A 16,699-nucleotide genomic window follows, 5' to 3' on the forward strand; every position below is an offset into this window, starting at 1 on the left:
GGATTTATTAGAAATAATTAATTTTCTAAAACCATCATTTTTTGAACAATATGCATGTAAACGTCAATTTTAAGATTTTAGATTGTTGGCGATTTTGACCATCATCTATTTTATCTGATGAGGTTTAGTTAGTTTAAATTATATCAGGTTGATATTTTTGTATCCAAAGTGCGCAAGGTTGACATCTCTATTATTGGAATTTTTGAGGGAAAACAAAATCCAGCAGACATAGACTTACTGAGCGTTGTTCACTGACTGAAACAAGGAATTATAACAAGACTAAATTCCTACTTATAAATACAATAGATTAATAAATATAAAAATTTGTTTAAGTTTAATTTTCCAAAGACATGTACACTGACGTTACATCAACCCTGTATTTTTATGAATAATTTATTTTGTTCAAGCTACCCTGTATATTGACATAGAGATGACCGAAACGAGGCATAGCAAAACCATGGTAACGGCGTGCACGCCGCTCAGTTGTCAGCTCGGTGTATTTAAGGTACAATCGATAAGAGCATATTTATAATTAAACAGGTTAATCAAAACGGTTCAACATAGCAACAGGTTGAGACAAGTGCAAATATAGATAGGAAGAACACAACATACTACTTAAAATCATAACAATTCTTGACATTTTGATGTGAACTGTACACCGTATAATCAGGAAATAGCTGGGTGAGTATCAACTATGAATTATTGTATGTTTGGTGTCATTCCTTTTTTCTCACAAAATTCACACTGTAACTTGTTATAATTAATCCTTGGCTATGATGAGAGTATCTACTATCCATGCCTCTATAATTTTATAAATGAATGTCTGCTGCATGCTATATGAGTTCAACAATTTGAAAGCAAAATTAAATGGTGACAATAACAATTCTCACATCGATAGAATTAACGGAAAATACTAGTTTTTTTTCGGTTTATTAATTGCCAAATGAAATATTATTGAAAGTAAAACTATTTTTGAAATCCATTGAATTATTTAAATATTCCCGCCATTGAATTATTTAAATATTCCCGCCATTGAATTATTTAAATATTCCCGCTAACCCTAACCCTAACCCAATGTACGGAAGAATATAGTTTGTGATACACGCACATAAACCATTTAGACTTTTTTTTTTCTCTTGCTACCAATTATTTGCTGTAATTTAATCAATTTTAATGCTTGATGCTACCTATACAGCTAGCTTTAATTTGCCAATATATTTTTGTTATTTTGTCCCTGGGGAAGAGCAGTTTATCTACTCGAAACTTCGGTTTTATTTCGGATAACTTTTTTTGTTTACTTATCCCTACGGTTTGGGGGTTTACTAGTGCAACCGCTGCGTAGTATGCTTCCATGGTTTGCATACTTATTTACATTAGTTTTATCTTGCTTTGTGTCATTGTCTTGTTCCCCACATCAAGTTAGTATACCTGGATCAAATTTTGTTTTGTTTTCATAATAATTTAGGTATCTCTTGTATCATCTTTTGATCCTAGGTGTGCATTGCACCTCTGCAAAAGTATACAACTAAAGTCTGCACAAAAAGTAGCTCAGCTGTTATAAATACGCCTATAGATTTAAAACTAATAATTGTTTTCACAATATTTCAACATAAAAAGAAGGATGATTTATTTGCGCGCATTTTGATACCCCATTTGTCCAAATTTGTTCAATATTGACAATACAGCAGTGTTTTGAAAGAAAAATACCCCAATTTAAAAGTTGCAGTTATTTGTATTGATTTGAAGTAAGCGAAGATAATTGCGGGCTTTACGTGTTACAGTGCTTGCATTATATAACCATTGATCGCTGTAAACTGCAACTTTTAAATTCGGGTATTTTTCTGTAAAAGCACTACTGTGTTGTTAATATTGAACGACATTTGACGAATGGGGTATCAAAATGCGTGTAAATAAATCATCCTTCTCTCTACAGCCTGTCTCAAAAAATATTGTGTAAGTGAAAAGCGCCCTCTTTGGCAATTAGAAAATACCGTTGTGACATGATGCTTACATCAACGTCAAGGGCACAGTCTTAGCTCTCAAATACCGTTTGTTCTGTTCAATTTGCTCTTTTTAATCTCCAGATGTTTAATTAACAACGAAAGGGTAAAATCACAATATTTTTGCCACTTTTACTAGGGTATAGGGCTGTACATGTAAATCAATGATAGCTGATGTTGATGCATCTAATGCACCCCCCCCTTCGGGACTCGTGCATTAGACGCATCAACACCAGCGTGTGTGCATTATTTTGTCTAATTTCATTAATTTGTCAAATTTCATGAACTTGTCTAAGTTCATTAACCTATAAGTGTGCAATATTTGTTTGTCTTTTAACATGTCTTGAATGACAAAGAGAACAGTATTTACCATGGTAAAATCATTGACATGCACATGTATTTAATTTTACAGCAGAATGTGAAATATTTATTTATCGTTTAAGTTGTCGTAAGTGGAAAAAGATAATCATTATACCTTTATCATGATAAAACGCTAAAAACAATTTTGTATTGTTGTGTAATTGATGCATTCTTTTGATTTCAAGGAACTCTTGATAAACTTGATGATATCATTGATTTACACGTACAGTCCTCTTCCCTAGTAAAAGTCGCACAATTGTGATTTTACCCTTTCGTTGTTAACTTAAGTAAGCATATCTCGAGATAAAAACAAGCAAATTAAACATTTGAGAGCTAAGACTATGCCTTGACGTTGATGTAAGCATTATGTCACAACGGTATTTTCTAATTGCCACAGAGGGCGCTTTTCACTTGCACAATTTTTTTGGAGACAGGCTGTATGTTGAAATATTGTGAAAAAACTTATAAACGTCATATACTGTTGTACGGTATTTGGTGTCAATGTATAACTATGGGTCTCCTCTGTCCAGAGATATCAACATAAGTACAAACATTCTCCAATGTCGCTATGACATCATAATGTGAGGGCGCCCGTGCAAATTTGGGAAATTCCAGACGACGGTGGCCGACATTATTCATGTGGCAACAGCCAATAGCGTAAACAAAACAGACAATATGACGGCAACACTGCCTGGACGATGGACGTCCCGTGCCGAGGTGCATTTTTTAGCTGTATTGGCCGCGTTACAGACAAAAAATATAAAAGAAATTGACTATTTCAACCTAAATAACAAGTAAAAATTCAGTAGCTCTTGGAATAATTTTACAAAAGCGAAATGAAATTTCAGCGCGGGAAATTGGAATATTGCGTGTTGAGAGGCGGCTGTTTTTATTCCTTTTTATGGTTAATAAGAGTTTGTTTTAAAATAAAATAATTATTTTTCTAACATTATGAGACATAATGTTGTGATTGCCGCACATTTCCTTTAATGTAGACAAAAAAAACAGTTCTTTAACTTTTGGTGTGTACTTCGGATTTCTATAAGAAGCAAACAAACTTTTCATGATTTTCCCTTTTCACTAGTTGCCCCTAAAAGACACATAATCAAGTGAAGTATGCTTGTAACACAAAAATTGCACGAGAGCCATAATTATGTTCAACATAGCGCTGAACACTAGAAGTTGCTCACATCAAATCAACATCCTTAGAAAACTCATTGAAACCTTTTAGGACTATCATCTTCCACTCACCATTACATTTATCGACTTTTTAATTCAATTAACAGACGTGTTGTGTTTTCTATGCTCCACTACGGTATTCCAGAGCCCTTGATCAATGCTAAATGTTATATTGTGTACTTTACAACAGTCCCTCATTTCAAATATATAGTTTTGGTTTCTCTATTGTTCAGAAACCAAAAATCAAGGGATTAAAATGTGGAGATGAACTGGTATGCAATCATAACACTATTGTGCTGGGAGGACACAAGAGGGTATATATAATCAAAAGTATAATGGCCTATAACCATACGTATATAATAGCCTATTGTGCTAACATTTTCATTATCGATATCTATCAACGCGGGCGACTTTTGCCGTAGGTGGCATACTTCCATGACACCATAAAATTACACCCGAATTCCGAGATTAGTTTGATAAGTTATGCATAGACATCGTTGAGACACAAATGATGGATATATACGAGACCTAGGCCTACATGTAGAAATCATGTGCATATATTGAGGGGTGGGGGGGGGGTGTTTTGTTTATTTGTCTGAAATATAAACGATGCATGATGATGTAGATGATTTGATTATGAATTAGATTATTCCCCGGAAAGCACAACCCATACCTCTTACCTATGTTCCCTCCGCCACCTATATATAACCTCCTCCCTCCCCCTCCCCACACTCGATATCGACTCTTCCCTATTATTCCACTCCACTCTTGAGCCCCCCTCTCCCCCTCCTTCCCTTCCCACTTCCAATGCTCTCTCCCCTCTGTTTCTCTTTCTCCTTACCCCCCCCCCCTCACACACACACACACATACCCTCTTTCCCTGGCGATCTCTTCTATCTCTCTCTCTCTATTCTCCAATAAATAAATTGAATAAAAGTTAGTTTAAACCAGGTTTCTATGATATTGATCTTCCGTCATGCGACATGCACATAAATAGAGTTATGTATAATAGTGTTGATATCAATGAAGTCATAATCTGTCAAGTGGCTATTGTAATGTCTGTGGAAATATTTCGATGGTCTATATATTTTCACAGTGAAATCAGCTTAGGCTAATTCGTAGTCTCAAGTCAATGCTTTCAAACTAAATCAATGCTTTCAAATGTAGACTGCTTTGTTCGACTTCTCTGCTCGTGAATATTGCACTGCGAAATTTAAACATTTCTTTTGTATACTTAGAGTAGGTAACTTCAAATCAAATAATTTTACGATCCACACCACTTATAAGAAACTGAAACCAAAACCGAAACTGACTGACACAAATGTTCGGTTTTAAACAAAAGGTAGAAACAATGAGTTCGATATCTTATGATTCAAGTGGTTAGGCAGGACAATAGGAAACCACGTGACCAAAACCAAAACCAAAACTAAAACTATATATTTGAAATGAGGCAATGCCAGGAGAGCTAATAATGTATAGGATCTATATGGCAGCATCTCATTGCCATTTCCGGTATCCACCGGGGTAAACAGTGGGGTGTTTTGGCTCCATTCTTGTTCAATGTACTCATAGACTACCTGATGCAGAATAGACGAATCCAAATACACGCATTCCTACACCTGACTAGCAACCTTTAGTTGGGTCCCCGTCGGCTGCAATGCATCCAAAATGTGAAATGATTCGGCCTTGGAAATTTTAAACTGCATTCCATCACCCGTTTTACACCTTCCGCGAAAACACAGGTAGACAAAGGAATGATTTAAGTTTACAACACAATACAGTTCCAACAGTTGTGCAAATAAAAGCCGCCTTACACCTAGATAAGGTCGAGGAGGGTTAATAGAATAATACAATAGAGATAATTCCGCAGGTAATCCCGTCGCATCTATTCATAGATGTACAAATGGATGAACAAAAGGACTATGTATGAATAGATGCGACAGGATTACCTCTATTGTATATATTATTCTATTAACCCTCCTCGTCTTTGCATCTTCTCCAGGTGTTAGGCGGCTTTTATTTGTACAATCGGGCGCTCAAAATCCCAGGTTGGTGCTAGCGGGAAACCAAAGATGGCCGACCAAATCCTTGGCTCGTTGGATTCGTCTATACCACCGATCGGAGGCTGCTGACTCTGGTGTAGCAATACCCGTGAGGGGCACTCGCATATATTGGCACGCGTCATGTACCTGGCCTGTCAATAAACCCCCGATTTTCCTGTAAATTTGACACCCGATAACGCCCTTTTTTCATCAGCGTACACCCAATGAAGTCAATATCCATGTAGCCATAATTATAATTATCTTGATTTTGCTGACGGCATTACTTTGCTTGAATCTTCCAACTCATGAGCACATGCATAACAGACCAGAGCAGTAGAACATCTACATCTTATCGTCAGCGTACCGAAAACCGAGTACATGGCAGTCATCTGCGAAGTGTAGGGAGAGTGTATCAGGCATACGTCCAAACTTCAAATATTTGGGATCAATGCGGAAAGCACTTGATTGAACTGCTTCTTTTGGAACTTTGGAGAAGTCCATCAATGTCCGTCGCAACCAAAATCATGCTTTTCAGCACACATATGGCTGTGAATCCTGGTGACATGGAAAATAATATGCTAACGTTCGTTATCAGTAGTTAAATGATACTTAGTGACTGACTTTCACAAAATTAATGTATTGATTTATATAAAAACACATCAGGAGGAACTTAGAACTTGTGATGTGTACATGAACTAATATTTTTAAATGCCACTCCACCCAAACTGATGCAACACTTCAGTTTTGAATAAAATGTGTGTGTATTATCGTATTGTTGTTATTATTAATTGTTGTTTTTCTCCAGATTGAATATTTCTCAACATGAGCGCAGAAGCAAAAGAACCACAAGCACAGCAGCTGCCACCACCGCAGCAACAAGACTTACCGGGACAGATACAGGAAATGCCTCCGGAGCCTCCTCCACCGGCTTATTACCCTCCCGCTCAACCACAGCCCCTACAGCCTGGATACACGCAGGCTCCTGGTAAGCATAGTAACCACAACCTCTACAGCCTGGATTCACGCAGGCTCCTGGTAAGCATAGTAACCACAGCCCCTACAGCCTGGATACACGCAGGCTCCTGGTAAGCATAGTAACCACAATCCCTACAGCCTGGATTCACGCAGGCTCCTAGTAAGCATAGTAACCACAGCCCCTACAGCCTGGATACACGCAGGCTCCTGGTAAGCATAGTAACCACAACCTCTACAGCCTGGATTCACGCAGGCTCCTGGTAAGCATAGTAACCACAACCTCTACAGCCTGGATACACGCAGGCTCCTAGTAAGCATAGTAACCACAACCCCTACAGCATGGATACACGCAGGCTCCTGGTAAGCATAGTAACTACAATCCCTACAGCCTGGATTCACGCAGGCTCCTGGTAAGCATAGCAACCACAGCCCCTACAGCCTGGATTCACGCAGGCTCCTGGTAAGCATAGTAACCACAACCTCTACAGCCTGGATACACGCAGGCTCCTGGTAAGCATAGTAACCACAACCAAACCTCTACAGCCTGGATACACGCAGGCTCCTGGTAAGCATAGCAACCACAGCCCCTACAGCCTGGATTCACGCAGGCTCCTGGTAAGCATAGCAACCACAGCCCCTCATCATCAGTCGGCTGCGGAGCAGGCGACTACAAGCTTTCTCCAACTGTTGCGATCTTGGGCAAGCGAAACAATTTTGTTTGGCTGCAGCATCCCTTCAGTATCTCCTAGGAGTTGCTGGACATACTGTGAGTACAGTGTGCGTGGTCGTCCCGGTTTCCTCTTCCCATGTGGTGGGATATAAAGAGCATATTCTTTCGCAGGCTCGCCATCTTCAAGACGCAGTATATATGGCCGAGAAATATTATTTGAGTTGATGTAACTTGACTCTGGCAACTAGTGGAGTGGTGTTGGTCAGGTGGTAGATGGTTTCATTTGGAATCCGATCCACACGCTTGATGTTTAACATGACTCTGTAGCAAGATGTTGCAAAGGCATTGATCTTGTTTTCCATGTCCTTGGTAATTACCCATGACTCGCACCCGTACAGAAAGACAGTAACACACGTTGTCTGAAACAGCTTGATATTTGTTTCGATTGGCAGGGACGGGCTTCTCCAAAGGCGTTCCAGTTTCCAGAAAGCTGCCCAGGCTAGTGCTTTTCTTCGTTTTAGGTCTCCAGCACTAGAGCCCATCTTGGAACCCAAATACTTGAAGTCTGTGACATGGTTGATGGTGCTACCATAGACTTCAAGTGCTGGTTGGGCATTACAGTTTGCAGTCATGTATTCTGTCTTAGGTGCGCTGATGACAAGGCCTAGATCTGCTGCTGCCGTTGCAGTCCTAGTAAGCTGTCACTGGGCCCGGGCTATGGAAGATTCTAGCAGGGCAATATCATCAGCAAAATCCAGGTCATTCAGCATCTTGGCAGGACACCTGCCCGACCGACGTGGGCAGGCGACAACCCCAGCGTCAACTCCAGAAGTCGACCTCCTCAGAAAGTTACACCAGGACAATGAACAGGAATGGCGCCAACACATTACCCCGAAGCACTCCAGTTGTCACTCGGAATGGCTCCGAGACACTGCCATCCACCACAACGGCACCATTGGAGTCCTTGTAGAGCACCTGGATGGCATTGACCACAACCTTTGGTATTCCATAAGGCAATAGCACTGAAAACATGACGGACCTGTTGATGGAGTCGAAGGCTTTTTTGAAGTCCACAAAAGTGACTGTTAAGGGAAGTTGGTACTCCTTGAAGCCTTCCATGATCCTCCTCAAAATGTGTATTTGCTGAGCACAGCTGCGACCCGATCTAAAGCCAGCCTGGTTGCTTCTCAGTAAAGGATCAAGATGAGGTCGGATCCTGCTCAGAATGATCTTGCTGTACACTTTTGCGGCAATGGACATAAGCGAAATACCACGATAGTTTGTCATGAGAAAGAGGTCACCTTTCTTTGGCAGAGGAATGATTACATTCGTGACCCATTGACATTGACTTCCACACAGAACTCGAGAACCACACCAATCATGCCACCCCCTCCCCCCGAAGCGCCCCTGCAGTTACAGCACAGTCCAACGCTGCTGCCCCGCCGGCCCCCATGGCTGCCATTGCGTCGACTACTTCCTGGGGGCTCGAGCTGGGGGCTCAGTGATAATAGGAAGATCTTCAACAGCTGGTGCAGGAAGTTCTGAGGCTGCTGTGCCACTGTCGTTGTTTAGGAGCGAGCCAAAATATTCATTCCACCCCTCAAGCAGCCCACGGTCACTGGCCGGAACCGACCCGTCCCTCCTCCTGACCCTCACCCCCCCCTCTCGAGTTCCTCCCAGAAAGCGATTGCACGACTCTCCAGGTGGTGGCACGACCCCACATCCCGTCGGCCAGCCCCAGGCCCTCCATCTGCCCATCTAGGGCAGCAAGCCCATCAGATCCACAAGAGTTGTCAAGGCCGGCGCCCAGGCCCCTCCATCCCTCTCCAGACCGACGAGACCCCGAAGTGGAGTACCGCCCCTGGCCCCATCCCTCCCAAGCCCAAGTCCGATGGCTGCACCACAGCCCCTACAGCCTTTATACACGCAGGCTCCTGGTAAGCATAGTAACCACAGCCCCTACAGCCTGGATACACGCAGGCTCCTGGTAAGCATAGTAACCACAGCCCCTACAGCCTCTATACACGCAGGCTCCTGGTAAGCATAGTAACCACAGCCCCTACAGCCTGGATACACGCAGGCTCCTGGTAAGCATAGTAACCACAGCCCCTACAGCCTGGATACACGCAGGCTCCTGGTAAGCATAGTAACCACAGCCCCTACAGCCTCTATACACGCAGGCTCCTGGTAAGCATAGTAACCACAGCCCCTACAGCCTCTATACACGCAGGCTCCTGGTAAGCATAGTAACCACAGCCCCTACAGCCTGGATACACGCAGGCTCCTGGTAAGCATAGTAACCACAGCCCCTACAGCCTCTATACACGCAGGCTCCTGGTAAGCATAGTAACCACAGCCCCTACAGCCTCTATACACGCAGGCTCCTGGTAAGCATAGTAACCACAGCCCCTACAGCCTGGATACACGCAGGCTCCTGGTAAGCATAGTAACCACAGCCCCTACAGCCTCTATACACGCAGGCTCCTGGTAAGCATAGTAACCACAGCCCCTACAGCCTGGATACACGCAGGCTCCTGGTAAGCATAGTAACCACAGCCCCTACAGCCTCTATACACGCAGGCTCCTGGTAAGCATAGTAACCACAGCCCCTACAGCCTCTATACACGCAGGCTCCTGGTAAGCATAGTAACCACAGCCCCTACAGCCTGGATACACGCAGGCTCCTGGTAAGCATAGTAACCACAGCCCCTACAGCCTCTATACACGCAGGCTCCTGGTAAGCATAGCCATAGTAACCACAGCCCCTACAGCCTGGATACACGCAGGCTCCTGGTAAGCATAGTAACCACAGCCCCTACAGCCTCTATACACGCAGGCTCCTGGTAAGCATAGTAACCACAGCCCCTACAGCCTGGATACACGCAGGCTCCTGGTAAGCATAGTAACCACAGCCCCTACAGCCTCTATACACGCAGGCTCCTGGTAAGCATAGTAACCACAGCCCCTACAGCCTGGATACACGCAGGCTCCTGGTAAGCATAGTAACCACAGCCCCTACAGCCTCTATACACGCAGGCTCCTGGTAAGCATAGTAACCACAGCCCCTACAGCCTCTATACACGCAGGCTCCTGGTAAGCATAGTAACCACAGCCCCTACAGCCTGGATACACGCAGGCTCCTGGTAAGCATAGTAACCACAGCCCCTACAGCCTCTATACACGCAGGCTCCTGGTAAGCATAGCCATAGTAACCACAGCCCCTACAGCCTGGATACACGCAGGCTCCTGGTAAGCATAGTAACCACAGCCCCTACAGCCTCTATACACGCAGGCTCCTGGTAAGCATAGTAACCACAGCCCCTACAGCCTGGATACACGCAGGCTCCTGGTAAGCATAGTAACCACAGCCCCTACAGCCTCTATACACGCAGGCTCCTGGTAAGCATAGTAACCACAGCCCCTACAGCCTCTATACACGCAGGCTCCTGGTAAGCATAGTAACCACAGCCCCTACAGCCTGGCTATACACGCAGGCTCCTGGTAAGCATAGTAACCACAGCCCCTACAGCCTGGATACACGCAGGCTCCTGGTAAGCATAGTAACCACAGCCCCTACAGCCTCTATACACGCAGGCTCCTGGTAAGCATAGTAACCACAGCCCCTACAGCCTCTATACACGCAGGCTCCTGGTAAGCATAGTAACCACAGCCCCTACAGCCTGGATACACGCAGGCTCCTGGTAAGCATAGTAACCACAGCCCCTACAGCCTCTATACACGCAGGCTCCTGGTAAGCATAGTAACCACAGCCCCTACAGCCTGGATACACGCAGGCTCCTGGTAAGCATAGTAACCACAGCCCCTACAGCCTGGATACACGCAGGCTCCTGGTAAGCATAGTAACCACAGCCCCTACAGCCTGGATACACGCAGGCTCCTGGTAAGCATAGTAACCACAGCCCCTACAGCCTCTATACACGCAGGCTCCTGGTAAGCATAGTAACCACAGCCCCTACAGCCTCTATACACGCAGGCTCCTGGTAAGCATAGTAACCACAGCCCCTACAGCCTGGATACACGCAGGCTCCTGGTAAGCATAGTAACCACAGCCCCTACAGCCTGGATACACGCAGGCTCCTGGTAAGCATAGTAACCACAGCCCCTACAGCCTGGATACACGCAGGCTCCTGGTAAGCATAGTAACCACAGCCCCTACAGCCTCTATACACGCAGGCTCCTGGTAAGCATAGTAACCACAGCCCCTACAGCCTGGATACACGCAGGCTCCTGGTAAGCATAGTAACCACAGCCCCTACAGCCTGGATACACGCAGGCTCCTGGTAAGCATAGTAACCACAGCCCCTACAGCCTCTATACACGCAGGCTCCTGGTAAGCATAGTAACCACAACCTCTACAGCCTGGATCATGATCAAGTTAGAAAGTTCAAAAATAATATCGAAATATTGTAAAATCAAACTTTTCCCCTCATAAGTTGTATCAAAATAATATATAATTGAGGAAATAGATATGACTGATTTTGAAACTTTGATATGGAAAGATAGCCCAGACATGTTGTCTCAACAGAGAAGATGAGCAGAAGTCTTCCTATCTGATGATAAAAAAACTCTAAAAAGGTATCTAAGGTATGATTACGAAAATGTTTTAAATAACTATTATCTACAAAAAATTTATATACTAATATAAAATGTTTTCTGTTATGATGTGAAGGGTTAATATAAAAACAGGGAAAATCTGTTCCAACTGACCAGCAGGGAACCAAAGGATGGATCCAAAAGGAATGGATAAGATTAAAATCAGGGAAAATATGACACAACATCCAATGGGGGAAATATAGAAACGTATAAACGTATAAAGTTAAAAACTCTTTTAACTTTGTTTATTGTTACGTTTTGTGTTATTCCCCCATTTAAAATCGATGTTGTGTCATATTTTCCCTGTTTTTAATTGTGAAGGGTTACTCATTCTTTCATTTCTCTTGAAAATTTTTCATTTGCTCGCCCTATTCTTTTTAAAGGAATTTTTATTATTAATATTACAACAGCCGCCTATCCTCCACCACAGCACCAGCAACAATACCCGCCGCCACATGCCCAGCAAACAACCGTTGTTGTAACTCATCAGCCAGGGGGAGCGGGTTACGTCAGCTCAGCCGTGACCCGTTATGGAGATCATCCGGTCCCAGTAGAGTGTACATACTGTCGACACCGAGTCACTACGGTTGTAGTTCAAGAGAAGGGGACCATGGTTTGGCTAATGGTTGGAATTATATGTCTCCTGGGGTACGTATATGCCTATAATGTAATCATCAAGTTAACCAGAGTCAAGTTTTATGAACTGTGTATGAACCCAACCTACTATATCAGGTTTAACATTTTTAGCACCACTGGAAAACAGCCCCAAGAACGTCAAGAAAATTATTATGTCGCTATGACGTCATAATGTGAGGGCGCCCATTGAGATTCGTTTCTGATAGAACAAACGACGGTGGCCGACATTATTCAATGTGGCAAAAGCCAATAGTGTAAACAAAACAGACAATATGACGGCAACACTGCCTGGACGTTGGACGCCCGTGCCGAGGTGCGTTTTTAGCTCTATTGGCCCCGTTATATCAGTATATCATTTTACATATTGTGCGTTATTCATACAAAACATTCAAAAAACAATACTTACAATGAGGTTCACTGTCGAACCTCAACGGATTTAGACTGATAAAATAGTGCTTAATAACATGCATATCTTTTGGAATTATTTGAGACATTTTCGTGTTTACGTGTAAAACCAATGACGACGTCAAAATCTTGCCCCCCTGATAGAAATGACATCATATTCTATATAAAAGTTTTGGATTCCTAGTTCGGCCGAAAAAATCTGTTAAATCACTCACCATGTTCAGCATTATAAGTGCGTTTATAAAAATTAAAAGAGTTAAACAACTCAAAGTTGTTTAGTTTTTAATCACTCAATTGTTTAAATAAGTGAAAACCTGTTTGAAAATTGTTTAAAATAATTGTTGTTTAAATATGGTTTTTTTAACTTTTTAGGGTTCTTTAAAAATGTGTTGCTATTCAGTGAAGGGTGTTTACGTTTTATGGAATATTTGACTTGCATGTGTACAAGTTTTTTTTTAAATTGTTCGCTATCCTATATATACATGTGTGCTGCAGGGGCGTAGCCAGCTTTCTTGGTCAGGGGTGGCAAAATACAATTTCGGGGGCACAGACGTAGAAAACGTAGTTGCATCATAAAATACATATGCCGTTTTTGTTTTTGATAAAGACTGTACATGTCTTCGAGCTTCCCAAATGACTATATTGGAGTAATGTGCACGCGTACAAAAATTGTATGTAACACTATTTTTGCCCATTATCAGGATAGAAAGGCCTTTATTATGCCATTGTGCGCGCGCAGCGCGAAAATGTTTGTATTTTACACTATTTTGTCACATGATTGGGGTGAATTTTGGTGAAAAGGGGCCTCCTTGCCCTTTTTCTTTTCCTTTGCCCTCCACTGGATTTTCTCTTTGATTTTTTTGTCAGGGGGGCACTCCCCGCTGGCTGCGCTACTGGTGTGCTGCTGCTATAACTGAATGCGATTTTGTATTGTGTGGTTAAAAACATGAGCATAATATTGCTGATGATAACTATAAGCTTAACTGTACAAGCATACTTCATCTTACAATACAGTAAGCTTAGAAGCATAGTATCAATGCATGTTTTATTCGTGGATCACGAAATTGCTTCTAGTTTGTGCACGGCAAACATCTCGTTGTTAAATGCCAATTTGGCGGCAAATCAGGTTTTTGTTTAACAACTCTGTATACAGCCTGTCTCAAAAAAAATTGTGCAAGTGAAAAGCGCCCTCTCTGGCAATTAGAACACAACGTTGTGAAATAATGCTTACATCAACGTCAAGGGTGTAGTCTTAGCTCTCAAATGCCGTTTGTTCTGTTCAATTTGATCTCGAGATATGTTTAGTTAAAGACGAAAGGGTAAAATCACAATTATTGTGCCACTTTTACTAGGGAAGAGGGCTTTACATGTAACAGTGATAGCATCAAGTTTATCAAGAGTTCCTTCGTGAAATCAAACGAATGCATCAATTACACAATACAAATGTTTTTTGACTGTGATGCAGGAATGGTGATTTTCTTCTTTTTCCACTTAAAAGAGATTAAAAGATAAATAAATATTTCACATTCTGCTGTAAAAATTGATTTCACATTCTGCTGTTCTGCATGTGCATGATGTGCATGTCAATGATTTTATCATGGTAAATACTGTTCTCTTAGTCACTCAAGACATGTTAAAAGACAAACAAATATTGCGCACTTATACATTATATTGTAGGTTAATGAACGCGTATTACTTGTTGGGAGATATATTAGACAAAATAATGCACGCGTGCTAGATGTTGATGCGTCTAATGCATGCGCCCCGAAAGGGGGAGTGCATTAGTAGACGCATCAACATCAGCTATCATTGATTTACATGTACAGCTCTCTTCCTAAAAGTGGCACAATTGTGATTTTACCCTTTCGTTGTTAAAAAAACATATCTCGAAATTGGAACAAGCAAATTGAACAGAACAAACAGCATTTGAGAGCTAAGACTGCGCCCGTGACGTTGATGTAAGCATTATGCCACAACGGTATTTTCTAATTGCCAAAGAGGGCGCTTGTCACTTGCACACTTTTTTTGAGGCAGGCTGTAAATTGATCTTTTTGCCTTTTCATTTGTTATTGTTTAGTACAATCAAGCGCCGATTTTTTGATTTTGAACAACTCTGTTTACTTTTCTGAACATCATTCTTTTAAACAGCGAAATGTCAAACAGTGTTCTAATGTGGATGTGTTTAATATTTCGCAAGAAAATCAAGGCGTTATGGCAATCGAGTGATTTACTTTCATAATCATGCGCTCACTAAAAAACGCACATGACATTCACATACCTTTTCACTGCCTTTTCGCGCGTTTCCGCAAGGTCGAGATTGATACTCTTATACAAGTTTTTTTATATTGTTAAAAAAGGCTAATGAACGTTCTATTATTTTCACAGATTTTGGTTGGGATGTTGTTTAATACCACTGTGTATACCAAGCCTCAACGATTCCATTCATTCTTGCCCGAATTGTAAAAGTGTAGTCGGGACATGCAGAAAGATGTAACATTTGTGCTACACAGTGGCATAGCGAGGTTTTAGGATCAGGGGACACTGACTCATGAATGTACCGACAAAAACATCGTCGGCAGAGTGTTACGCTATCGTGACATTTTTGGCCAATTTGAGATGTTGATAAATTATGGAAGGCCATATAAAAACACGCATTTTAAACCAGGTTTTAAGTTTCAAAATTGTTTAATTATTTTTTAATTAATAAAATAAAATATCGTAAGTGCAATGCAATTTTATTAATGCCTGCAACACTATCGTATGTGACACTTACGATCGGGACTTACTATAGACTTGCACGCTAATAAGTTTTGGTTTTCCATCGCTGCTGCAAGACCGTCGTACAGGGTGTATCAAAATGATTGGTACCGGGCTATGTGACATTTTCAAAAATATATCAAAAATATAAAATTGCTAATTAATATAGTTTTTGCACTATAAATAGAAAGAGGCATATGTTAACTTATTGTTCTAATAATCTGAAGTTGATAGGTTGATGCATCTGGGAGCCGATTGTCATTTAAACGAAGATCGACGTAATCATGGTTTTACTTAGATGAATAGGTTCACTGCATGCTTGAAATGTTTATTGCATACATGCCCTTCAATATCTCACCCCAGTCTACTAGTCTACATAACATAAAATTGCTTTACACATGCTTTTAGAAAGATAGTTCCCGATGTCCCTGCCTTACGACTCTGGCAGTGTGAGGTGAAGCCCTATCTTGAATGAACTTAACACCTGGGATGGATCCATTCTGTAACTGCCCTGCCCATATCAAATTTTGAAACATTGCAAGTTATAGCATGTTTGCATGGGATACTCCTTGCTCTTGGAAACTGTCTTCTAAATCTTCTCTGCACTTCTCTATAGCTTTGTGTCAACCAGTAATTCTTTACTATGAATGCACGCTGAATACTGTGGAACCATTCCAATAACTTTACCAGGTCTAAAATAACCTACACTGTCTGCAGTCTATATAGTCATTCTGTCACACCGTCTACTTAGTAATCTCAATGCATCTTATACTACAATTTAAATTACCTCCCTGGAAGGTGTTGATACATAAACTTCTTTCACCCCACCTAGATTATTCAAGTCAATAATATTACTCTCAACCAATAAATATTGATTAAAACATTTATATATATATGTGACGTGTCATGTCAAAAGGAGACACTTTTGGGCAGGATCGTAAATGGAGAAATAGCCAAAAATCTGCCCGGGGGAGATTTTTTCACAATTTGGGTTTGTTGCGAATTTGTGATGTTATTAGTGTTTAAAATATTGTCTGATAGTTTCAGACCGGAATATAGCT

At 41.7% G+C, this 16,699-nt stretch overlaps 1 protein-coding gene across 1 annotated transcript; it reads left to right on the forward strand.

Moving 5' to 3' along the window:
- Positions 1 to 517: 517 nt before the first annotated feature.
- On the forward strand, positions 518 to 15,718 carry LOC140144794 (uncharacterized). Its single transcript, XM_072166595.1, has 4 exons — positions 518 to 681; positions 6,387 to 6,566; positions 12,251 to 12,488; positions 15,267 to 15,718. Exons 2-4 carry the CDS (start codon positions 6,404 to 6,406, stop codon positions 15,373 to 15,375), a joined length of 510 nt encoding a protein of 169 aa, XP_072022696.1. The 5' UTR covers positions 518 to 681; positions 6,387 to 6,403; the 3' UTR covers positions 15,376 to 15,718.
- Positions 15,719 to 16,699: the final 981 nt, after the last annotated feature.

The sequence above is a fragment of the Amphiura filiformis genome, unplaced genomic scaffold, assembly GCF_039555335.1.
Source record: "Amphiura filiformis unplaced genomic scaffold, Afil_fr2py scaffold_82, whole genome shotgun sequence".
Lineage (NCBI taxonomy): Eukaryota > Metazoa > Echinodermata > Ophiuroidea > Amphilepidida > Amphiuridae > Amphiura > Amphiura filiformis.